The sequence below is a fragment of the Somniosus microcephalus genome, chromosome 9, assembly GCF_052327205.1.
Source record: "Somniosus microcephalus isolate GS21.2 chromosome 9, FLI_Smic_1.0, whole genome shotgun sequence".
In the NCBI taxonomy this organism is placed as follows: domain Eukaryota; kingdom Metazoa; phylum Chordata; class Chondrichthyes; order Squaliformes; family Somniosidae; genus Somniosus; species Somniosus microcephalus.
This window is the reverse complement of record NC_140995.1, coordinates 3,022,310-3,048,190: the sequence shown is the minus strand read 5'-3', so window position 1 is coordinate 3,048,190 and position 25,881 is coordinate 3,022,310. Positions and strand designations below refer to the sequence as shown.

The 25,881-nt window shown below is 42.4% G+C and overlaps 1 protein-coding gene across 2 annotated transcripts in view; it reads right to left on the bottom strand.

Annotated features, from left to right (window-relative positions):
- nbas (NBAS subunit of NRZ tethering complex) overlaps positions 1–25,881 on the bottom strand; it is a 300,213-nt gene that overhangs the window by 194,328 nt on the left and 80,004 nt on the right. For both annotated transcript variants that reach the window (XR_015079464.1, XM_085996289.1), the window contains exons 22-27: positions 18,225–18,311; positions 15,302–15,455; positions 7,816–8,001; positions 6,436–6,609; positions 5,206–5,339; positions 2,304–2,366 (exon numbers count right to left, since the gene is read on the bottom strand). Coding sequence is in view for 1 of the 2 variants with exons in the window: in XM_085996289.1 (XP_085852415.1) it covers positions 2,304–2,366; positions 5,206–5,339; positions 6,436–6,609; positions 7,816–8,001; positions 15,302–15,455; positions 18,225–18,311 (798 nt within the window). In the remaining variant the exon portion in view is untranslated. The remainder of the gene's footprint in view (positions 1–2,303; positions 2,367–5,205; positions 5,340–6,435; positions 6,610–7,815; positions 8,002–15,301; positions 15,456–18,224; positions 18,312–25,881) is intronic.

Here is a 25,881-nt window from a genome sequence, read left to right as displayed (position 1 = left end):
ATGGTGATAGATTAGGAAATGTTGATGTACAAAGGGACCTGGGTGTACTTGTACACCAGTCACTGAAAGCAAACATGCAGGTGCAGCAAGCAGTTAGGAAGGCAAATGGTATGTTGGCCTTCATTGCAAGAGGATCTGAGTACAGGAGCAAGGATGTCTTACTACAGTTATACAGAGCCTTGGTGAGACCACACTTGGAGTACTGTGTGCAGTTTTGGTCTCCTTGCCTAAGAAAGGATACACTTGCCATAGAGGGAGCACAGTGAAGGTTCACCAGACTGATTCCTGGGATGGCAGGACTGTCGTATGAGGAGAGATTGGGTTGACTAGGCCTGTATTCACTAGAGTTTAGAAGAATGAGAGGGGATCGCATTGAAACAAATAAAATTCTGACAGGGCTAGACAGACTGGATGTAGGGAGGATGTTTCCCCTGGCTGGGGGGTCCAGAACGAGGGGTCACAGTCTCAGGATACGGGGTAGGACATTTAGGACCGAGATGAGGAGAAATTTCTTCACTCAGAGGGTGGTGAACCTGTGGAATTCTCTACCACAGAAGGCTGTGGAGGCCAAGTCACTGAATATATTTAAGGAGATACAGGAAACTTTGTGCTATCCGGCACCCACGGGACCGAGCTGCTGCCGTTGCCTCAAAACTGCCATACTCTCCAGAGTTAATGTTGAGAAATACGGAGATTCTTATCTCCGTATTTGACAACAAACACTGTTGCTTAGCAACAGCTTCTAAACACTCGGGTGTGGCCTGCAAGCTCTGTAGCTGAAGCTGTTGCTATAGCTACAGACCTTGCACAGCTTGACTGTTCAAACAAAGCAAAAAAAAAACAAACAAAAAGAATAAAAAACGGCTGCTGATTTTTGCCGGTGGCTCCAGGTTGCCGGATAGCTCACCTCCGGATAGCACAAAGTTTCCTGTAGATAGATTTCTAGACACAAAAAGCATCAAGGGGTATGGGGAGAGAGCAGGAATATGGTATTGAGATAGAGGATCAGCCATGATCATATTGAATGGCGGAGCAGGCTTGAAGGGCCGAATGGCCGACTCCTGCTCCTATTTTTCTATGTTTTCTATCTGGGAGGGATGTCAGCGTAGACATGGGTCCTCATGGCCCCACTGATGTGCAGCAAGGTGCTCTCCAGCTCCTTGGCAGCAGGGAAGTGATCAGGCTGCCTCTCCCTCTGCTGAAGTCACAGGGCTAGTACCTCATAGAAGCATGCAGAAGAGAAAGATGACACACAGGTAGATTCACAAGGGTAGCCACGTGGGTGTTTTATCCAAAGCTTATGTAAAGTTTCTGTTAATGTGCTGTCAAACATAAAAATCTTTATTCAACGTTTTCCGGTCTTGGACGGTTTGTGTGCACCTTTGGAAGTGGCTTAGTGAGTTGCAGTGAATGGTGAGATATAACGGTATCTCCAGCAATGCTGGGGAGTGTGAAAGGAATGGCTTGGTCATTGCAGGGATGCTTTATGGTGTTGGTGTGGGGTGGTGCCAACCTGGAGCATCATGTGGCAGCCATATGGGTGCACAGCGTAAAGTTACGCGCTCGAGCAAAAGGCGTGTGGGAGCAGGATGACGGCGGGTTCCTGACCCGCTCCCAAAAATATCAACTTTCCCACCCGACCCGCCTCCAACTGCGTCCGCAACCACCCCGGAAACTTCCGGCCGTTAACTCGGATTCTCTCTCCACAGATGTTGACCTGCTGAGTGTTTCCAGCTTTTATTTCAGGTTTCCAGCATCCGCAGGATTTTGCTTTTGTTGTAGATTCCCGAGTCTATCTTCTCCCCAACCCCCCCACCGCACCCATAGGATATCCAGAGGCATGACTTACTGCAGGCCGACAACATGGTATGGCGGAATAGAGTGGATGGTCTCATTGCCTGGATTCATCACAACTTTATTCCTCCACCTTTTAAAAACTGAAATGCTGCCCTCCTAGTGACAGGATTCTGCTGTCACTCTGGAAACAAGAGATACTCATGGTCTCGATTCCAGCTTCTAATGGATCCTGTCCTTCCCAGACGGTTATCACTACAAACATGAACCTCTTGCTGAAGCCCAGAATGGTACTGTATTGTTCAAACTAGAAAAGGATGGCGAGAGCTGGGATAGTGAAAAACCACACACAGAGAAAGTGCCCGTCACTATTATAACCGAAGAATACAGAGAAAAATGTATCTACATATTGTATTGCACTTTATTGCTGGCAGTACATCTCCTGCCACGAGCAAGTTCTTATCCTTAGTTAACAAGAGGAAGTACAATTCAGGAAAAATAAATTCTACCTCAGATGTTGTTCCAACAAGTCAACCTGATCATGTAGAGCTTTTGTCACTTCTGTTTCTTGACTGTAATAAAACCAAAATGGAAAAAAAGTATAATTTTTTTTACCTGCAAATAACACGTTGACAATGTCTAGTATCACAAGTCAAGCGATGTGTCATTAAGTAGGGCTCGAATTGATAAAGCATTGCACAACGATTACCTAACTTATAGGGTCTTGCTCATCTTGCACTCACCTCAAAATTCTGATCGAATGGTACTCTCGGAAGAAGGTGGGATAGTTTTGGGCCCCAAAAACAGATTTATCTTTGCTGATAAATCCAATTAAAACAGAAGATTGAAGATTCTATCTATCCTCTGATTTGCTCAAAGTATTCTTAACATCCCAGAGGGTTTTCAACAGTGTACAATGCATTCTATTAACCAAATGGCTAACCTCATTCTCAAACAGACACATTTTCTGGTAAGAATGTAGTCTATCATGGATGCAGGATGAATTAAGGCAAAGAAATAATCACTACACTGTTTAATACTCTCAATCTAGTGTTTGTGGAGAGGACTGTACAGTTTTGATACCAATTATCTATTACATTTATTGCATCATTGATCTACCTCACAGTGGGCTGCATTTTAATGGGAAGGTGGGCTGGGGGTGGGGGGGCGCATGTGAGTGAGGGGGCTCTGAAGCGGTCGGGAAACCCGGAAGAACAGGGGGTGGTCGGAGAAGGATTGGGGGCCTGGACCAGCACCGGGAAAGGTTGGGGGGGAAAAAGAGAGGGGGATCGGAGGAGCACAGGGGGCCAGGTGAGCATCAGCGGGATGGGGCCAGAGGAGCAGGGTCAGGACCAGCACAGTGGCCAGAGGAATGGGGCCAGAGGGGTGGGTGCAACAGGGGCCAGAGGAGCAGATCGGCGGCTGGAGGAGCACATTGGGGGGGAGGGGGGAGGTTTACGATCTCAGGGGTGGGTTAGTTAGAGTCCCTGGATCCAGGAGGCAACTTATCGACGGGATCCTGCACCCCTCGCCTTGCATTAGCTGTCGGGTTTCACAAGGCCTGCAAAACCCGACTAGCTAAAGTTAAATTCAAAATGGAGTTTAAAGCAGAGGCACGCCAGCCTCATTATAATATTTAAATAGATGACCCGCCTCCTGGGACTGGGTTGGCTGCCCCGTCCCCTGTCCCGCCTCCATTAAAACCGGAAGTGGGCGGGTTCTGGTTGGGATGCAGAGTTTTAGCACTTTAACTTCCCACTCGGCCCCAACACACCCGTTTTTTTTGGGTTACTATTACCTCCAGTGAGTGAGAAGCACATATATGCGGCCCTGAATTTCCTGGAATGGTGTAACTGGCAAGATACGGCAAAATTTACACTGATATTCTCGTCAGCGAGTTATACTGAAATATCCTGAGAATCTCATTCGCTTATGCAAAAATGCCCAGAAAACAAATGGAAATCAGCACAATCAATTCATGAGGAACTCGCTGACCTTAGGCCATAATCAATTCATGAGGAACTCGCTGACCTTAGGCCATAATCAATTCATGAGGAACTCGCTGACCTTAGGCCATAATCAATTCATGAGGAACTCGCTGACCTTAGGCCACAATCAATTCATGAGGAAATCGCTGACCTTAGGCCACAATCAATTCATGAGGAACTCGCTGACCTTAGGCCATAATCAATTCATGAGGAAATCGCTGACCTTAGGCCACAATCAATTCATGAGGAACTCGCTGACCTTAGGCCACAATCAATTCATGAGGAAATCGCTGACCTTAGGCCATAATCAATTCATGAGGAACTCGCTGACCTTAGGCCACATTCCGTCTTTAAGTCACTCTTTTTACATAAAATGATTAAAGGCCTCGAACCATCATTTATGCACATTAGGCACGATGTGTTTAAGAAAATACAATTATGGAAGCTTTCAATTTATAATGCAAAAACCATTTTGATTAAAGATGCATTCAAAGATACAGAAAATACACTGGAGGCCTCAGTGAGGAGAAATAAATAAAGCACCTAAAAAATAAAACAAATCTCCATAAATTACAAGAATTAAGACTTTGGTTTCTGTTCCAGGTATATTTACAGCCCATTTAGAACAGAGGTAAATACAGGAAATTCACATGAGCTGCACTTTTGTACGGAGGGGCTATGGACAATTTTGACAGATTTCCAGAAAGCAGCACAAAAGATTGAGAAAATTTGGGCGTAGCGTAAAAATGGCGCAAGTCACTTACACCTGAACTTCCACAAACTTTTACGTCGAAAATCGCTATTACGCCATACTTACACCGTTGTTTTGGCATAAGTTTTCAAGGAATTCCAGGCCATAGATTTTTTAAATAAATGAATGCACTCAAATTTAGAAAATTATGTTAGCAAGACCACATGAGTTTAATTACACAGGGTTATGGGGAGTGGGCAGGGAAGTGGAGTTAAGGCCAAGATCAGATCAGCCATGATCTTATTGAATGGCGGAGCAGGCTCGAGGGGCCGAATGACCGACTCCTGCATCTTATATATTACATAGAATTCACATCACAGAAACAGGCCATTCGGCCCAACAGGTTTAGGCCCGTGTTTATGCTCCACACGAGCCTCCTCCCACCCTTCCTCATCTAACTTCATTAACACATCCTTCTAATCCTTTCTCCCTCATGTGTTTATCTAGTTTCCCCCCCCCCCCCCCACTCATGGCAAGATACTTGTTAATCCCATGAACCTCAGTCTTAAGTAAAAATAAAGAAACATATTTTGGGAAATATGAGGTACAGGAAGATAGCATAATGGCAACTATTTGCTTTTAAATATATTAATTAATGGTTTTCAGAATAATTACTGTTTCATAAATCAATCTACAGTACTTATAAATCTTCATAGCTTGAATCATACTTACCCAAAACCTCTCTGTGGTAAACATTCAAGCACATCATAACAAAGAGACAGCTGATCATCTCGATCACACTTGTAGAGACATTCTAGGGCTACTGTCATCAACTGGTGATGGTCAGGGATAATTTTCTGCTGACACTAATTAAAAACAGAGGGATGGAATGAACCAAATTTCTCGTACATTGAGAAAACATGCTGTTATTGTTCCTATTGCTTTTTAAAAAAAAATGAAAAACATCCAAAATAATGCAAGAAAGAAATGAATAGCAAGTTACTAAATTACATTTAAAACATCTGGGTAGACAAATCACAAAATCAATCAGCAATATGGAAGCAGACAAGCAAAACATCAAGTACATAAGCATCTAGCAGTTCCCAAGGATGAACAAAAATTCTTACAGGGCTTGACAGGGTAGATGCAGGGAGGATGTTTCCCCTGGCTGGGGAGTCTAGAACCAGGGGTCACAGTCTCAGAATAAGGGGTCAGCCATTTAGGACTGAGATGAGGAGAAATTTTTTCACTCAGAAGGTGGTGAATCTTTGGAATTCTCTACCCCAGAGGGCTGTGGCGGCTCAGTCGTTGAGTCTATTCAAGGCTGAGATCGATAGATTTTTGGAAATTAAGGGAATCAAGGGATATGGGGATAGTGCAGGAAAGTGGAGATGAGGTAGAAGATCAGCCATGATCTTACTCGAGGAGCCAAATGGCCGACTCCTGCTCCTATTTCTTATGTTATGTAACAAACTACATATATATTGATATGAAACTTAGAACATTGCCAGCCTGGTAGTTTAAACATAATGCCTATAGTAAGCAGCCCTTATTGTGTCACTGCCTCAGTAACTGCATGTGAACAGTGCAACTTGATTATACGAATGTGCACATTTCAATTTAGATGATTTATGAATTGCTCAGTGGAATCCCACCAGAAATGAATGACACACCATGCTGTTGCTGTAACATGCTGTCCCGTACAGTAGGTGGGCTTGGGTTGTTTTCCACAATTCCCAAAGTCAGCAGTGCCAAAGAAGAGCATCTGTCAGTCACTTTCCCAAAGGGATGGAGGCAACATTTTTGGACAAGCCATTACTTGAACACGGGGAGCTGGCTGCTTGACAGAGCCCTTGGCCAGGGAACTACAAATGGTACACGGAGTCTCAAGTGGGAGAACATCAAACATGCCTCAGTATCTATTAAAGCCACTCGTAAAACAAACAGTAGCATCAAACATACATCAGGTTTAGAGTGCTGAAATATCTTCAAAGGGAATTTTAAATCCTCCTTTGCCTCTGTTACTAAATACTCCTTTAGCAGCTCATCTGCAAATCCTGTATTTTTACTCTCGCAGCGGTGCAGGAATGGAACCACCCACTGGTACACATTCTTTATATACATTTCTTCAGAAGACTACAGGAATATAAAAGAAAAAGTCATTAATTAATTATATAACAGTAATATGTCTATTGACACTTTTTGGTGGAAGGGAAAAGCTGAACATTTTTAAGAAGCTTAAGAAGAATTTTATCACAATACAGGAAACTCTCGATTTACCGGCACCTAAATAACTGGAAATCTCTTTTAACCGGCAAAATTTAGGAGTAGGTTCAGGTAAGTTTTACTTCATATTAGTGGCCGTGTAACTGGGGTTCCTGGATCTGTGGCTGCGTAACCGGGGTTCCTGCACCTGTTGCCATGCAACAGGGACGCCTGGATCTGTGGCCGTGTAGCCGGGGTTCCTGCAGCTGTTGCCATGCAACAGGGACGCCTGGATCTGTGGCCGTGTAACCGGGGTTCCTGCACCTGTTGCCATGCAACAGGGACGCCTGGATCTGTGGCCGTGTACGGGGCTCTCGTACCTTGGTAAGTATACCTCTCTGTAATCCGGACTTTTTGATCAACCGGCACCACGCCGGTCCTGTCGGTACCGGATAAAAAAGTTTCCTGTACCATGCTAAATCTCATTATTTTTGAAGATCATATTTACTAATGTCGTTGTGTGAAAATATAGGCCCAGCTTTTGCGGTGGGTGATGATGCTGAACCGTTAGCGCTCGCTGTCATCACCCCTCTCAAACTGACTGTACCTTCAGGATTTAGCGCACGCACATCTAAACGTGGAAATCCTGAAGTTGCGGTCAGTCATTCACTGCGCCCACACTTAGGGAATTATGAACAAAAGCCAGATTCCATGCAGCCGTACAGTAGATTGCAGTATATATTATGGCCTGTAATTTACAGTCAACGGCAATGTGACGATGATCGCCGCTTTTGTTCATAATTCCCTAAGTTTTGCTTCCACACTGGTGAGGGCGGGGGGAACAAATGAGCTAACAAGTCACCGTCAATTCCTCTTGCATACTTTGTTGCAATGGTTCAAGGTGGAGCTAGCAGAGAATTGGGAACAAGTTAGTCATCCATACTTTATAGATGAGAACAATGTGGGGAGTAAAGAGGAGTATTTATAAAAAAAATCAGTCAGTAAAAACTTTTCCTATGAATTGCGTTGTGTTAATTTTGAAAAAGTATCCCAGTTACACCAAAAAATAAACTTCCAAATGGTAGTACAATGTTAATAATCTGAAAGACTTATTGAAATCATATTTGTACAGCCTACATTGATCATCAATTGCCTCAGTTTATCAATGTCTTTCATCTGCTGCAGTTCCTTCAGCGAAAGAGTTGGATCAGCCCCCGCCTCATATACGAGTGTTTCCAGAGTTATCAGATCATCACAGAGAACCTCTAGCCCAGGGATGTTCCTTTCTTTGCCAAGACGTACCAAAGATAAAGCACAATCCACCTAGACAAATAACAGAGCAACAGTAATATTGATCAAAAGGTTTTGGCATGGATTGATCATAACAAATATTTGATTTTCATTTCTCTGTCCCTTCAAGATGTGTCTATTTTATCCGATACACTCAATGCTATATCTCACTCCATTTTAACATCAATTCTACAGCAATGTCTACTACCCCAATGACAATTTTTCCATTTTTCAAACTCCATGAGGCTATTTTACTGTCAGTTTGTGAATTATAGGCTACAGACTCATACGCCAGGAACTCGCTTAAGACGACTTAAACTCATTTCACCCAGGACTCCTCAACAAAACAGAAAAACTTTCACACCATGCAGTGGAGTTAGATATTGATCCAGGTCCCAGAAGTGAGGGGACAGCATTCAACACAGATCCCAAAACAGTTTACTTTTAAAATAAATTAATCTGCAAAATGTGTGAAAGATTTGACTTGTTCTCAAATCAATCTAAATGGGTTCCACTGTATAATACTTGTAATATTGCAGAATGATAATTTCTTTTACATCCAGTAGTTACAGATCTTTGAATGCCCAAAGTCAGGATTATAGAGCCTCGTGTGTTTGTGTACGCGTGTGTGATGGCTTGCGAGTAAATTAAATATAAATCGATTTTGTTCAATGAACTTCAATGCACAAATTAAATGCTTTAGATGAGTTTATTGATAGTGGCTGACGTTACTGCTACGTCTTTAATACTCAGAGAAATTCAAAAACATTAAAATGTAGATAAAAGCTAGGTGAGCAAGCAGAGTTTCCACTTTGAAAGCTCAGAATCACATGCTGTAGGGTAAATGCTGCACCCGAAGGTCCACAAAACCCCACACACCCATGTCTTTCTGTTCCTATTTTTTTATGAAGGGTTGACAATGCTGTAGATGATCCCTTCTATGTCTCATGCATTCCTGGGTTAGATGTAGCACAGCTCTAATACATTGTGGAGATCCTATATACTTTTCTGACCACACCAGTTTATTAAACAGTTGCCAAATGGTGCTCCTTTTATGTTTTATGCAAATTGTGCAGTAAAAATAACCACTAAATAACTTCTCAGCTAAAAGAAAGTGAATAAGTCAGATAATAAAACAGAATAACTTACGAGTCATCGGTCACTAAGGAAGGGGTTCTTAATCAGGGTTCCGCGAGAGGGTTTCAGGGGGTCCACCTTAAATAACCTCCGGAATTTAAAAAACCCCAGAAACACCGTCACGTAAAGGTGGGATCGAGCGGAGCAAACTGGCGGCTCCGGCCCCGACACGGACCTTGGATATCCCCCCTCCCGAATGTCTGTGTGAGGATGGCAGCAGCTACCGCTGAGGCCAGCCCCTCGCTCGCTCAGAAGGGAGCGAGACGGCGGTCACTGGTTGCTGAGCGCAGATCTCCAGGCTCGAGTTCTCCGTCCGGCGCTCCACTCTCGCCAGGCCCCGCTGTATACAAGGACGGACTAGCCTGCTGGACCAACAGTTGCAGTGCAACTGGCAGAGCACCTACATGTCCAACCGATTCGACATCTAGAGTCACAGTCAAAAGCATCCAACTGCACCCTTAACTTATTCTGCGCAGTATCAGAAACTCCCAGATAGCCGATAGATTTTAGCAAGAGTGCTGAATCACACAGTAGTATAGTTACAAGGGTGCTGGCTGCCCTTTGGTGCCTAACCTCATTCATTCTTCACCTGCGAGCCTATACCTTGTGTGTTACCAATCTTGCTCGATCAAGGAGAGCATCACAGGCAGATCTGATTGTTCACACCCAGTGATGGCCTCCAGCGAGGACTTCAACCCTCCAGCATTGACCTGGAGTCGCCGGGAATAAAACATTCATCTGGACAATGCTGCCAGCAATTTGGGAGAAAAATCATTCGGGCCTTAAAAAAAAAAGTGGTTTTTTTTCCGTTTTCATTGCACACTTTTGTTTATTAGCTATGTAAATACAGGAGACGGTGGGGGGGGGTGGTGGGGAAGGAAAGGCTGTTTGACTGACAATCAAAGAACTGGGACCGGCTGATGTGCTGGGAACAGTCGGTGAGGAAGTCAGGGGAAAGAGGGAGACGGGGGCGCGGGGGTCAGGTGCTTCGAGCTCACGGAGGGAAAGTGGGAGTGGGATGGGCGCGGGGAGCAGTTTTTTCTGCAGTGCCGGGATGGCAGCAGCAGTAGTAGCAACATGGTGAGTGGGACTGAGGGAATTTTTATACAGAAAAAATACTTGTGTTATGTTACATGGTGGTGGGGGGGTCCATGGAATTTTTATAATAAGGGAGGGGGGCCTCAGAAGCAAAAAGATTGAGAACCCCTGAACTAAGGATTAAAGAAAAACAGTGGATAAGAGAGTATAAAATAACAGAAAATGCTGGAAAAACTCAGCAGGCCAGGCAGCATCCGTGGAGAGAGAAACAGGGTCAACGTTTCAGGTCTGGGACCCTTCATCAGAACTGGAAAAAGCTGGAGATGTAACAGATATTCAGCAGGTGCAGAGACGGCGAGGGGGGGGGGGGGGTGGGGGTGGTGGTTAGGAGGGGAGGAAGAAATTGAAAGAACATGCTATGAAAATGTTGCAAATGGGGATGGCAAAATCATACTGCATAAAAATGGGGGCAGGGATTATAGTTTGAAATTGTTGAACTCAATGTTGAGTCCAGAAGTCTGTAAAGTGCCTAATCGAAAGATGAGGTGCTGTTCCTCGAGCTTACGCTGAGCTTCATTGGAACAGTGTAATAGGCCGAGGATAATAGAGTACAGTCTGATTCAGATCAGCTGCTTTATAAATTATGCTTTTTTAAAAAACTGAAATGTTACGAACAAAACATAAATCGCAAAGAGATATGTAGCAAAATCATAGATGAGATGCACTCACCCGACCTCAAATCCGTAACACAAAGTGGATAAGCTAGAACTGCATTGTTAGTCTCAATTCCCCAAAACACAAGGTTTGAAACACAAAGAAAACTGCATTTGTGAATAAAGTGAAATTCACCACTTTAAATGTGAGTGGATATATCACCCGTCCTTCTATAAATCCATTTCCTAAGAAAATGTACACTTCTTGTATGAAAAAAATGTAAATATATCAATATTGTTCATAAAAATACCAATCCACTCAAAGGTGATACTTTATTTTTTGAACTGTACTGCTACAGTATCCCTAACTATTTCTGAGTTACTGTTACTTTAGTGTTTTTAACCACAATACTATTCCAGCTGCATACATTTTGAGCACCTAATGCTTTCAGGTCCACATGTTGCAAACTACAATTATTTTATACTCGAGTAATATCTTCAGAAAGGGCTTCTTGCATTATCAGTGTATTGATTCCACACCAGAAACAGAATTGTACAGATGTGCTCCCCCTTTATTCGAAGTGTTAGTTCACACGTGTTTTAATCATTGCAACAGTTATTCTGCTGCATGGTGTTGATGTATTGTGGTATTTTGCATCATAGAAAATCAAGTTATCCTATTTTGATTTGCGCAACAAAAAAAAGATTGATGCCAGGACAGCATACAGGAAACTTTGAGATATCCGGCACCGACGGGGCCAGCATACAGGAAACTTTGAGATATCCGGCACCGACGGGACCAGCATACAGGAAACTTTGTTATATCCGGCACCGACAGGACCGAGCTGTTGCCGATCTATCAGAACTGCCGGACAAACCAGCGTTCATGTTGAAACATACGGAGATTTGCAGCTCTGTATCTGGCAACAAACACTGTTGCTTAGCAACAGCTTCTAAACAGTCGGCCGTACCTTGGAAGCATCTCTGTAGCTTAGCAACAGCTTCAGAGAGACGTTGCAGAGCCTGACTGTTGAAAAAAAAGCCACGAGAAGAAAAAAAACCTAACGAAACGGTTCCTGATTTCTGCCGGTAGATCGAGGTTTCTGGACATACAACCTCCGGATAAACCAAAGTTTCCTGTACTTAGCAAGGTTTCAACCATCACTTCACCTGAACCCTTCTTTTCCTCTGAGCATCACCACAAATGAATGGGCAACAAGAGTTAAAATTAGGACGAAACAAAATCAACGTTTACCCCTCTCAAGCCCAGATATTTAAGAAAAATACAATCGAGTTACAGAACGGCTTAGCTCCAGATCTGTGCTGCTTGGTTGACTAATAGGCAATGAATAGTAGGAAGAGGAAAAAAAAAAGACTGGCCAGTTAAATCAAAAGAAGCTGAAGTGAATATGCAAACAGAACCTCAAGAAGAAACAAACTCAAAAAGACAAATCAATCAAGATATCAGCATATATATAAGGCAAGATTTCCTTTCAAGGGAAACAATGATTAGGTGATCACATTTTCTTCATCATAAAAGCAATAAAGAATGATTGTGCCAATCTGACTGAAAAGCAAAAATACAGCAAGACCAATAGCTGCCTCAAAAATACATGAGGCCTTTGGCAGTGAAATCAAAAAGAGAACAGAATTGAAATTGGTTATGTTAATTCTAGGAATGCCATCAATTAAGGAAAACTGTTTAGTTTGACAATTCTTCTGCTGAACTTCAGCAATTTAGATTATGAGGCTAGAGGTGTGCGTTTCTACAGCTTAAAAATAATCTTTCACAACTGAAAGGATTTAGAATTATCAACGTATGACATGCACAACATTTTTCTTTTTTCTTTTTTTTGCAAAGAACTGGATATATTTTTTAATGAAATCATGCATATGCCACAATGGGGTAAAATAATCAGCAGCAGCTTCACGTTTCATTACCCTTTTGTGCTGGTCTTGAAGCATTGTAGTTTAATTTTTTTTTAAAACACCCACTGTTTTTGGTGCAGCATTCCTATTATTCCATGTCTACACACAGAACTAGATTCACAATGTGGCAGCAGTTCTCTTGCGCAATGATGAATTTCCTGAAATTGGGATGTTAAAATTTATAGGAGGGGGGAAATTATATATTACATGTAATTGGAAAAGTCATCATACAACACTTATTTTTTTCCTAACAGGACATTTTATTGCTGTACATTATAAATGGACTTCAATCAGTTTTTTGGAGGAAGGGTGAACAAAGTAAATCAATATAGTTTTGCCACTGGTTTAAAAAAGTCAACAAATAATTGCCTTCTATAAATATATAAGCACTTTGATGTTACATATTACCAAAGTAGTTATTTTCAAGATGGCAACTATGCTGAATACTTTGTAAAGTATCTATAATACAGGAAACTCTCAATTTACCGGCACCCAAACAACCGGAAATCTCGGTTAACCGGCAAAATTCAGGAGTGGGTTCAGTTAAGTTTCTCTTCATATTAGTGGCCGTTTCTTGATTCTTGGCTGTGTAATCGGGGGTTCCTGCACTTGTTGCTAAGCAACAGGGACGCTTGGTCTGTGGCCGGGCTTCTTGCACTTGTTGCTAAGCCTGGATTTGTTGCAGTGTACGGAGCGCTCGTACCTTTTACTATAACTCTCTGTAATCTGGACTTTTTGATAAACCGGCACCACGCCGGTCCCCTCGGTGCCGGATACAAAAAGTGTTTCCTGTACACGCCAGCATCACATTTCAATTTGATTGTCAAAATAATCTTTCTTGAGTCACATTTAAAGGGGCAAGACATAGCAAAATAAAATCTGAATTTAGCATTAGTTAGGAATACTGTTAACTAAAGTTACGTCACAAAAATAAACTACAGAACAACATTTTTATTGAATTTTTCATTCTGGTTGTTGCAAAATTGATCCATTCAAGCATTTGCTCTCTCACATAACAAATGTTATACAGGTACACTATCCCTTGTCCGAAAGCCTTGGGACCAGCTGAGTTTCGGTTTTCGGAATTTTTCGGATTTCAGAAGGTATTATTAGAAGACTGAGAAATTTGTATTTAATATAAATTTTTAAAAGTTCAGGCTACCTCTTGCAACTGTTCCGTGTCTCATTCCCCTTCCTGCTTCTCTGGAAAGCCGGATATCGGCTGACTCCTACTAAGCTGGCCCGCAAATCAGGTCGGGGGTCGAGTGGGGGTGGGGTGGGGGGGAGAAAAGGATATCGGACGGGCCGCGGTTCAGGTCGCGGGGGGGGCGCGGGGGAGAGAAAAGAATATCGGACGGGTCGGGGGTCAGTTCGGGTTGGGTCGGGGGGAGAAAAGAATATCGGACGGGCCGCTGCATTGTTGTGTTCACTCTCCCGGTACCTCCTTCACACTGCCCGGCTCGGCCTGCAATCTCCTACCCAGGAGGGAACTCTGTGACCCTCTGCCCTGCTCAGCATACGTCATGCTCCACTCTGGTCATGTCGTGTGCACGACTTACGCTGAACGAAAAAACTTTCGGTTTTTAGAGGTTTTCGGTTTTCGGAAGCTCGAAAAAAGGATAGTCCACCTGTATTGTCAGAATAGTAGCAGCTCCTTTTATTTACAATTAAAATTAGTTATTGCTTCCTTTTCCCTCATGAAAATTTGCGAAATTGCCGTACTGCTCGTAACAAGTAATCGCTGTATGAGGTATAGATTCATCATGTGATTTTGTTATTTTAAAATTGATAGGTTCCACAAATTAAGATGTGGTGCCACAGTGTGGTCACTAAAAGCAGCACAGTTTTTGGTGAAAATACAAGCAGCAGGGGCGGAAATCAGCAGCTGCAGCAAGAAAATCCACAGGACCCATTAATTCTGCTCCATTTCTACTGTAAGTACCAATCGAGAGCAGTAGCTGCTTTTAGAAAAGCAGAGTCTTCACATGCTACTGAAGTGCATGTAGGCAGAGCACGACTCACCAGTATCACAACGTCATTGAAATGTCAATTTTAATCAAGAGCAAACTTGTCTTCCAGCTTCTTCACTAAGTAATGCGAAGGCCGTCCACCAGACGGAATGGGAAAATCCCAAACTTCGAAGCCAAATCTTCAGCTAAAGTTAAAATTAGGTTTTGCATCACCGTTGAGCTGAAACGGATTTGCAGCGGCAAAACACACGGCGCAACCTCCCCCCCGGTACGGCGCAACATCCCCCCCCGGTACGGCGCAACCTCCCCCCACCCCGTACAACTTCCCAGAGGAGTTTTCTGCACCAGCACAATTTCTTCTTTGATTTATAATCTTGAATGCTGTCAGCTGTATCTAGTTATTCTTTATACCTATTTTCGATCTATTCTTTATAATTCTGTTTGTGAAGTTTGTTTTCATGCTGCTCAGAATTGAGAAAAAGTTGTGAATAAAAATACTTAGCGAATGTCTTTCTTGCCGAGAAGAATTCTCACTTGCAGCAATGTATAAAACTTTATTTCAGCATAAAAGTGAACAAGTAGAACATGCTTTTTTTAAAATCTCACCTGCCTAGAATAGTTCTCAATCTCCTCTGCACGTTTCTGATACCACTGGGTGAGAGACTCAATAGAGGGTTCCGTAGTTCTGTACTTCAAAACTTCAGGCTGTTCTTCATAAAGAAATTCAGCTACATCTTGCGGACTGCAATCTATGACCATTCTGCAGGAAAGGAACAAGCATTGCATTTCAAATAAAAACAGAAAATGCCGGAAATACTCAGCAGATCAGGCAGCATCTGTGGAGAGAGATACAGAGTTAACGTTTCAGGTCGATGACCCTGCGTCAGAACTGGAAAAAGTTGGAGATGGAACAGGTTTGTAAGCAAGTGTAGGGGCCGGGAAAGGGGGAGGGGAGGAAAGAACAAAAGGGAAGGTCTGTGATAGGGCGGAAGGCAGGAGAGATTAAGAGACAAAAGGGATGATGGTGCGAGGCAAAAGGGGATGGTAATGGGGCAAGTTAAGAAACAAAAGATGGCTCTCGATGAAGTGTAAATGGCACTGGCAGAATGATCGACAACTGCCATGTGAGAGAGAGAAAAAATGGGGGGAAAAGATGGGGGCCGAGGTTATGGTCTGAAATTGTTGAACTCAATGTTGAGTCCAGAAGGCTGTAAAGTGCCTAATCGAAAGATGAGGTGCTGTTCCTCGAGCTTACGTTGAGCTTCGTTGGGACAGTGTAAGAGGCCGAGGGCAGTGAGGTCAGAGTGGGAGTGGAGCGGAGAATTAAAGTGACAGGCGACCGGAAGCTCGGGGTCACCCTTACGGACTGAATGGATGTGTTCCGCAAAGCGGTCGCCCAATCTGCGTTTGGTCTCTCCAATGTATTTCATCAGATTGAACAGAAATCACACACACAGGGCTACAATACAAAGTTAGTGAGAGACAACTTATTCATCTATCAACAAAGGAAGCTTGTCATGGCTAAATGCCTTTTATTATGGATATGTACCGTGTTGAGGCTAGGATTGTTAGTACAAATTATCAAGCAACATCACTTGTTGTACAGTAAAAGGTTTACCAGATAACTAGTGAAGAAATGTTTATTCTGGATCAGTTTTTTTTTTTTTAAAGCAGCTTTGTGATTTATTTTTGGCCAAAGGCTTTTTTGAAGCTGGGAGAGCTCAGCCGCAGTATTTTCCCAGCATCAGGATTTACTTTTCCAGCAACATAATAAAATCAAGATTTTTAATTGAGTGTAATCAAGTTTATTCATTTGCGCATTGCCAGACCCCAAGGAGTCATACGGAGTATACTCAGCAGCAAAGCCCATTTCAATTAGAAGCATCAAAAAGGCACAAAAATCTCCTAAATTTGGACTTTCAATTGATGGGAAATAAAAGGCTTTAAGAAGCTCAGAATTCCTAAATCTGCTCCCACCTACAAACTGGACATGGCAGCCAAGGACAAAGTGAGCGATATAAAAAAAAGTGGAAAAAAAGTTAAATTTGGTCGAAAAATTTCTAAATTTGAAGTTAAAAATAAAAATAGGAGTGACTGAATGGGATAGAAAAACAAACAAGGCAAAGTGAATTGAAGCATTTAATATATTTTTACTTTTAGTTGAAATAAGAGTTTAAATGTACATTTAATGCTACACTAATTCCAGTTCACGACTGCAATATTAATATTTTAGTGTAAACAACTTGCATTTATATGGCGCCTTTAACATTGTAAAACGTCCCAAGGCGTTTCACAGAAGCGTTATCAAACAAAATTTGACACGAGTCACATAGAGAGATATTACTGAACAGGCACACCTTAAAAGGAGAAGAGAGGGGTAGAGAAAGAGAGAAGAGGTTTAGGGAGGAGATCCCAGGACTTAGCGTCTATGTTGCTAAAGGCATGGCCACCAATGGTGGGGTGACGGAAATCGGGGATGTGCAAGAGGACAGAATTAGAGGAGCGCAGAGATTTCGGAGGATTGTAGGGCTGGAGGAGGTAGGGAGGGATAAGGCCATGGACGATTTTAAACACAAGGATGAGAGTTTTAAATTCAAAGAATTTAAATTGAAGAAACAAATACAAATATTGCAAAAGAATGCAAAGTCATCCAGGCCCAGAAAGATGCTAATTTCCCTGAACCAGATTGGCAGGATTAAACAAATATGTATTACTTCGGTCTTGCAGAAAATATACAATAGAAATCTCAATCCAAAATGGCAATGTTAGGAGAGATTGGTTGTTAATGAAAACTCTGGATACGAAACAAAAACATATGGATATTTTAAGCAAAATGAGTAGTGTGTTATCTGTCTATCTGTTATATATTAAAAATGGCGAGTGGTCTCAACATTCTACTGCCTGTAAGTGACACTAAGGACAATGTTATCCTACCTAACGTTATGTGACTGTGTCAATCAACTGAACTCAAGCTGTTTATGTCTATCCTACCTGCAATATTTAACATTCGTTACAGGGTGGCAATGTAGCAGTGCATTTTACAGGGACTGGCAGACATCTCACTAGAGGCAAGTAAAGTCAAGTCCGTTGAACTCAAATCGAGACCGCAAAAATTTTTTTTTCCGTGTTTCCTCCCCCTGCCACTCCTGTGATTGCCAAGTTGAGCAAGTACAGCTCTGCTTGCAAGCCTCTTCTCTTTAGTGGACGTATTGCCACTCTTCCCCCTAAACTTGTTGAAGGACCACCCCAGCCACTGGGCCATTCTGCCTGCCCCTGCTAGCTGCTTAACTACCTTCTCTTGACCGCTAGCCGACATGCCTGCCCACCTGCCTCGTTGGTCTCTCAGAGCTTTCATGTTCATCAGCAGATCGTTCCATACTACTTTCTACCCCTCTACCTGCCCATTCTTCCCCAAAAAACCCCTCAACAACCCATATTTATTTAACACATTTAAAGAATAAGGTGCTTATAATGTTAACAGCACAGCAGGGAGATTTATAGAATTAAATGATAAAATGCACAATTTTACCTTAGATTTGGTTCCTCGCACCAATCTAGATCCTGATGCCTTTGTTCATTCCACGGCAATGCCACCAAATCACAATTGTCAACAAATCTGTCAAAAAAATTGTAATACATTCAAAACAAAGTCAGGAATTCCCATCATCTCAGAACTACAATGCGTGTGTGCACGCGTATGTAGAGAGCAACAATGAGAGAATGCAAATGTGTGAAAAAGTATTTATTAATTACAAAATAACTGTTCAAATTCATTTATACGCATTTCATTTTCAGGATTATGCGGCTTTCCAGCTTTTATTTAAATGGCTCCAGTCTCTCATTTTTATACATTTGCCAAAAATATGTTGCTTCATAAAGCAAATCAAACAGGTGAAATTTTAATTACCCAGTTCACAGTAAAAGTACTAAATCCGTTGTTCTTGGCTTATGTGGTCTTTTGAATACATAAACTAATAATTTATACATCAAATCGTGTGACATAACCCTGTTAACATCAGTTTAAAAAAAAACTCTATTCTGACAATGATAAAATCCTGCGTTAAATTTTAATCTTTGTTGGTCTATTAACTTTATTTATATTATCAAATTGACTGTTGCTAGCGTCAGTACAGGGCTGTTGATTTACAACCTACATGGACAATGGACAGAATTGCAGAGTTTGAACCTAAAACCACAAGTAAAAATCCTGGAGTCCCATGCACTAATTCAGTGGCTGTGATCATCGAGGTACTGCTTGGAGTCACCAAGGCTGATAGTTTGAGGGAGCTGAATTAAGACGCACAGTTCTACTGGTTTAATGACTACACCCACTGTCATCACTTTTAGCTCCTGGCACTATGAAATTCTGTAACTTCTACAATCCAGTGGAAATTACTAGCAATGTTGCAAGAAAAAACAGTTTAAAAGAAAAAAAAGAAAGCACAAAAGCAGAAAAAAAATTAAATGAATTTAGAAATGTGTCCTAATGGAGAAAATTACTCTGCATTTATTATTTGTAAAATTGCCACTCTCTTTTGCATTCAACATGCTTGTTGGCTATGAAATTATTCCATTATACTTTGAGTGGTTGAAGGAGCCAATAGGTGACATATAATTTGGCCAGAAAAAGCAGCAAACTTGAGGATTGGGAGCAGTTTAGGATTCAGCAAAGGAGGACAAAGGGATTAATTAAGAGGGGGGAAATAGATTATGAGAGTAAGCTTGCAGGGAACATAAAAACTGACTGTAAAAGCTTTTATAGATATGTGAAGAGAAAAAGATTGGTGAAGTCAAGCGCAGGTCCCTTGCAGTCAGAAATCAGGGGAATTTATAATGGGGTACAAAGAAATGGCAGACCAACTAAATACATACTTTGGTTCTGTCTTCACAAAGGAGGACACAAATAACCTCCCAGAGATGTCGGGGAACATAGGGTCTAATGAGAGGGAGGAATTGAATGAAATCAGTATTTGTAGGGAAATGGCGTTAGGGAAATTGACGGGATTGAAGGCCGATAAATCCCCAGGGCCTGATAATCTACATCCTAGGGTACTTAAGGAAGTGGCCCTAGAAATAGTAGATGCATTGCTGGTCATCTTCCAGAGTCTATAGAATTTTGGAACAGTTCCCATGGATTGGAGGATAGCTAATGTAACCCCACTATTTAAAAAAGGTGATAGAGAGAAAACGGGGAATTATAGACCGGTAAGCCCGACATCGGTAGTGGGGAAAATGCTAGAGTCCATTATAAAAAATGTAACAGCAGAGCACTTGGAAAACAGTGACAGGATCGGACAAAGTCAACATGGATTTACAAAAGGTAAACCGTGCTCGACTAATCTACTGGAATTTTTTGAGGATGTAACTGGTAGAATAGATAAGGGAGAACCAGTGGATGTGGTGTATTTGGACTTTCAGAAGGCTTTCGATAAGGTCCCGCATAAGAGATTAACGTACAAAGTTAAAGCATATGGGATTGGGGGTAAGGTACTGTCTTGGATAGAGAACTGGTTGGCAGACAGGAAGCAAAGAGTTGGAATTAACGGCTCTTTTTCCGAGTGGCAGGCAGTGACTAGTGGGATACCGCAGTGATCGGTGCTAGGACCCCAGCTATTCACAATATATATTAATGATGATCTAGACGAGGGAACTAGATGCAATACCTCCAAGTTTGCAGATGACACAAAGCTGGGTGGGCGTGTGTGCTGTGAGGAGGATGCAGAGAAACTCCAAAACGATTTGGACAGGTTGGGTGATTGGGCAGATGCATGGCAGATGCAGTATAATGTGGATAAATGCGAGGTTATCCACTTCGGTGGCAAAAACAGGAAGACATATTATCTGAACGGCAATAGATTGGGAAAAGGGGAAGTGCAACAAGACCTGGGTGTCCTTGTGGACCAGTCGCTGAAGGTAAGCATGCAGGTGCAGCAGGCGGTTAAGAAGGCAAATGGAATGTTGGCCTTCATAGCGAGAGGATTCGAGTACAAGAGCAAGGATGTATAGCTGCAGTTGTATAGGGCCTTGGTGAGACCACACCTTGAGTATTGTGTGCAGTTTTGGTCGCCTTATCGGAGGAAGGATGTTCTTGCCATGGAGAGAGTGCAGCGAAGATTCACCAGACTGATACCTGGGATGGCAGGAATGACGTATGAGGGGAGATTGGGTCGATTAGGCTTATATTCGCTAGAGTTTAGAAGAATGAGAAGGGATCTCATTGAAACTTATAAAATTCTAACAGGACTAGACAGACTAGATGCAGGAAGGATGTTCCCGATGGCGGGGGAGTCCAGAACCAGGGGTCACAGTCTAAGGATAAGGGGTAAGCCATTTAGGACTGAGATGAGGAGGAATTTCTTCACCCAGAGAGTGGTGAACCTGTGGGATTCTCTACCACAGAAGGCAGTTGAGGCCGAATCATTAAATATATTGAAGAAGGAGTTAGACATATTTCTTAAGGCTAAAGGGATCAAGGGATATGGGGAGAAAGCAGGGACATGGTAATGAATTTGGATGATCAGCCATGATCTCATTAAATGGTGGAACAGGCTCGAGGGGCCGAATGGCCTACTCCTGCTCCTATCTTTTATGTTTCTATGTGAAGACATACACACCATCTCCTCCATACATTCTTGCCTTCCCTTGGACAGTTCACATCTCCACAGCTTCCCCCTCCCCAATACTTATTTTAGCTGCGACATGGGGTTTAACTAGGGTTGCGAAGGGGTGGAAAGTTTCCGGTAAAGTTCCTGAAATTTTCCACGGGAAGTTTAGCTTGGGAATTTTGCCCAAAAAAGCACATGCTAGTATAAGAGGTTTTTTTTTGGATTTCTTTCATTTTTTTTTCCCCCACAGGTCCTCTCTTAAAATTACTAACAGAGATGGAATCTTAATTATTAACGAATTTCTTAATCAATATATGTTTATCTTCTTACTTGGCTTGTTTTAATAATTACAAGTTCTGTGTGTGACTGTGAACAAATGAGTCCTGATTGGTTGGATGAGTGGATGAGCGATTGGCTTCCTCTATTGGTGATGTAGTGTCGTGTGTGCACAGGTCACGCTTCCATCACATGGAGCATCAGGAAAAATTTACTCACCCTGTTGCAATCGTGCTGATCGGCCACAGTTTGACAGAGACGAATGCCCTTTATTTCTCTGCATAGAACAATGCCACGTTTACCGTCGGATGTGTGGAAGCATTTTACCCCCGGCATTAAAGATGGAAAGACTGTGTACATGTGCAAACACTGTACAAAGCCATATGTAAAGAATGCCACAAAGATGGAGCAGCATTTATCCAAATGCAACAACTTCACTCAAAGCTCACAGCAGTCAGCCCAGAGTTCCTCTGCTCCCATTCAAGAAGATGATGGTTCACATTCAGCATCAGGCTCCTTATCATCAGCAACTCCTGGCCCACTTGGAAGGTTCTTTGATACAATGGATAACCATAGCCAGAAGAATGCAGATGAGTGCCTTGCTCGAGCTGTATATATGCGACAGGCTCACCCCTCATGCTCACAACCAATGTGTACTGGAAGAGATTTTTCAATGTTATTCGCCCTGCATACTGTCCTCCCACCAGACATGCTTTGTCTACTTATTTGCTGGAGGCTGAGTATAACAGAGTCCAAGGAAAGCTCAAAGAAACGATAGAGATGGCAGACTGTGTTGCAGTTATCTCAGATGGGTGGTCAAATGTATGAGGGGAGGGCATCATAAACGACATCGTCTCCACTCCTCTCCCAGTGTTCTTCAAGAGCACAGACACGAAGGACAACAGACACACAGGCACATACATTGCTGATGAGCTGAAAGCGGTCATCAACGATCTTGGATCACAAAAGATCTTTGCAGTAGTTACTGACAATGCTGCGAATATGAAGGCTGCTTGGGCTCAAGTGGAGGAGGCCTACCCTCATATTACGTCTATTGGGTGCGCAGCTCATGGGCTCAACCTGTGCCTCAAGGACATCATGGGTTTGAGAACCATGGAAACACTGTACAAGAAAGTCAAGCAAGTTGTTAAGTATGTCAGGGGAAAACAGGTAGTTGCAGCAACCTACAACTCCAAGCAAACGACAAAGAACAAGAACACCACACTGAAGCTGCCCAACAACACTAGATGGGGTGGCATTGTCATAATGTACAACAGCCTTCTGGAGGGTAAGGAGTCACTGCAAGAAATGGCAATATCCCAGTCTGGGGATATGGAAACCACTATCAAGAAAATACTGCTGGATGATGTGTTTTGGGAGAGAGTGGTTAGCAGCCTTAAACTACTTTCACCAGTAGCATCTGCAATTGCTCAGATTGAAGGAGATGACGCTGTCTTGTCAGATGTTCTCAGGCTTTTTACTGATTTAAAAGAACAAATCAGCATTGCCCTACCCACATCCCTGCTGCTCAAAGCAGAGGAGAAGGCAATTGTTCAATTTATACAGACGAGTCAAGAATTTTGTGTCAAGCCAATTCATGCTGCAGCATACATGCTAGACCCAAAGCATGTTGGGAGACCAATACTTTCTGGAGAACAGATCAACAGCGCTTAGTGTGATTTCTACCCTCTCACGCCACCTCAATCTGGACGTGGGCAAAGTTCTGGGAAGTCTGGCAAAGTTCTCTACCAAGCAAGGTCTTTGGAATGGGGACGGGATATGGGAATCATGCAAGCACATCAGTGCGCATACCTGGTGGAAGGGACTTTGTGCATCGGAGGCCCTGTCACCCATTGCATTGGTGATACTCCAAATCCCACCTTCATCAGCGGCCTCTGAACGAAACTGGTCACTTTTTGGGACTACGCATACAAAGGTACGCAACAGGCTGACTAACAAGAGAGTGGAGAAACTGGTGGCTATCCGGGCGAACCTACAACTTATTGAGCCAGATACAGAAGTGTCCGCCACACAGCTAGATAGTGACAGAGAGGAGGAAATGGACACGTCAGAGCCAGAGAATCAGGAGGAGCAATGAGGAGTAGAAGACTCAGAAGACTCAAGAGTAGAAGACTCAAAGGGACAAAATAAGGACAAATTACAGGCTAAATAAGCTGACGCTCTTTTTATTTTATTTTAGATGGGTCTTTTTTGTGGGGGTTCAATAAAGTTCAAAATTATAACCTAAATAAAGTTTTAAAAGCCTGTTTTTATTTGTATGGAACAGTATGTCTATTTTGATGACAAAGATAATATAAGGGTCAGAGACAAAAACCATCAGCGTGCAAAAAAACTCAAAATTCCCATAAAAAGTTGCCTCTTTTAGAAAATTCGCAGAATTTTGCAACCCCAGGTTTAACTAAAGCGAAGTGTACTTGAATGTATTTGCACGTTTCCCTGGTCTTGACCATATCCAATGACTAACTACAAAGTGCCCATGTGAATATTGGGTCACACACACATACACGCACAAATTTGCTTCACTGACAGAGTGGATAAATTTCAGAGGCAGGAAATAACATACATTTTTCTTCCTTTGCCCCTAGCAACAAAGGAAAATAGCAGAAATCTATCTATTGAAGGGCACAAGTCAAACAAGAGGACAAGAAGGGATGACAGAATTTGGAAGTGAGGCTCCGATCTATTTAGAGACCAGTGAACTCCCAATTTCTGAGCTGCTTTGGGAATTTGACCAATGATGTTAGCCAGGATTTCTGCGGCACTGGTTGAGTCTAGGTCATTCAGCATTCCAAAATCTTGTTGGATTCAGCAAATTAGTATTGATGTCCTTTCGACTACTAATTAGAGCATAAGGTATTTGTTGCAATAAGGATTTGCAATCTGTTCAAGTGCTCGTTCATAAGGGACAAATTAGCCATCATTTTCCAGGCATACGTATTTGCCTGGGCAATTTTACTATTTCTGAACAGGCTTTGTGAAATGAGGATAATTAATTTTATAAATTAACTACAGATTAATGGATGCTATGCGAGGAATTAGTAGTTTGGAAATTTATTTTTAAGGGTATCAATGAAATGTAAACCACAAAAACTCTGCTGAGAATAGTATCCAGTTTAAAGAAGCCATTACATCAGTACTATCACAAACAATGTCATCTCCAGGAGCACAAAATGCGTCACAAAAAAGGAATGTAAAAAAACACATTTAAATCATGAGTACATCAGTCACCATTCTACTGATAGAAGTAGATGAAATATACCATTTGTTTCCAAACATCTCTAAATACACAGTAAATCTCAATGAAAAATATTTCAATACAACGTCAGTGTCTCATCAGGAAGCATTGGAACACTATCAGTGCCTGCATGTGTGCAAACTTAGCCCAATTAAATATACTGGGGCTGTTATTTGTTAGCGATCAGTCACAGATCATCATTCAATACATTTGCAGTAATATTATTTCTTCATTAGGGACATTATTTAGCTACAGGAAACTCTTTTATCCGGCACCGACGGGACCGGCGATTTATCAAAAAGTCCGGATTACAGAGAGGTATAGTTAAAGGTACGAGAGCTCCGTACACAGCAACAAATCCAGGCTTCCCTGTTGCTTAGCAACAGGTGCAGGAACCCCGGCCACAAGATCCAGGTGTCCATATTGCTTAGCAACAGGTGCAGGAACCCCGGTTACACAGCCACAGATCCAGGAACGGCCACTAAAATGAAGTAAAACTTACCTGAACCTACTCCTGAATTTTGCCAGTTAACAGAGATTTCCGGTTATTTAGGTGCCGGTAAATCGAGAGTTTCCTGTAATGTAAAACTTACGAGATTAGCGACAGTAAACGAGGGTCCCTCACAGGCAGAGATGGGAGAAATTATAATGGGGAATAAGGAAATTGGCAGACACAGTAAACAAATATTTTGTACCTGTCTTCACGGAAGACACAAAAAACATTTCGGAAATAGTGGGGAACCAAGGGTCTAGTGAGAATGAGGAACTTAAAAGAAATTACTATTAGTAGAAAAAAATAGTACTGGAGAAATTAATGGACCTAAAAGCCGACAAAGCCTATGGACGTGATGGCCGACATCCTAGGGTTTTAAAAAAGAGGTGGCTACAGAAATAGTGGATGCATTGGTTTTGATCTTCCAGAATTCCCTAGATTCTAAAACGGTCCCCGCGGATTGGAAGGTAGCAAATGTAACCCCACTATTCAAGAAAGGAGGGAGAGAGAAAACAGGAAACTGCAGACCAGTTAGCCTGACATCAGTTGTCGGGAA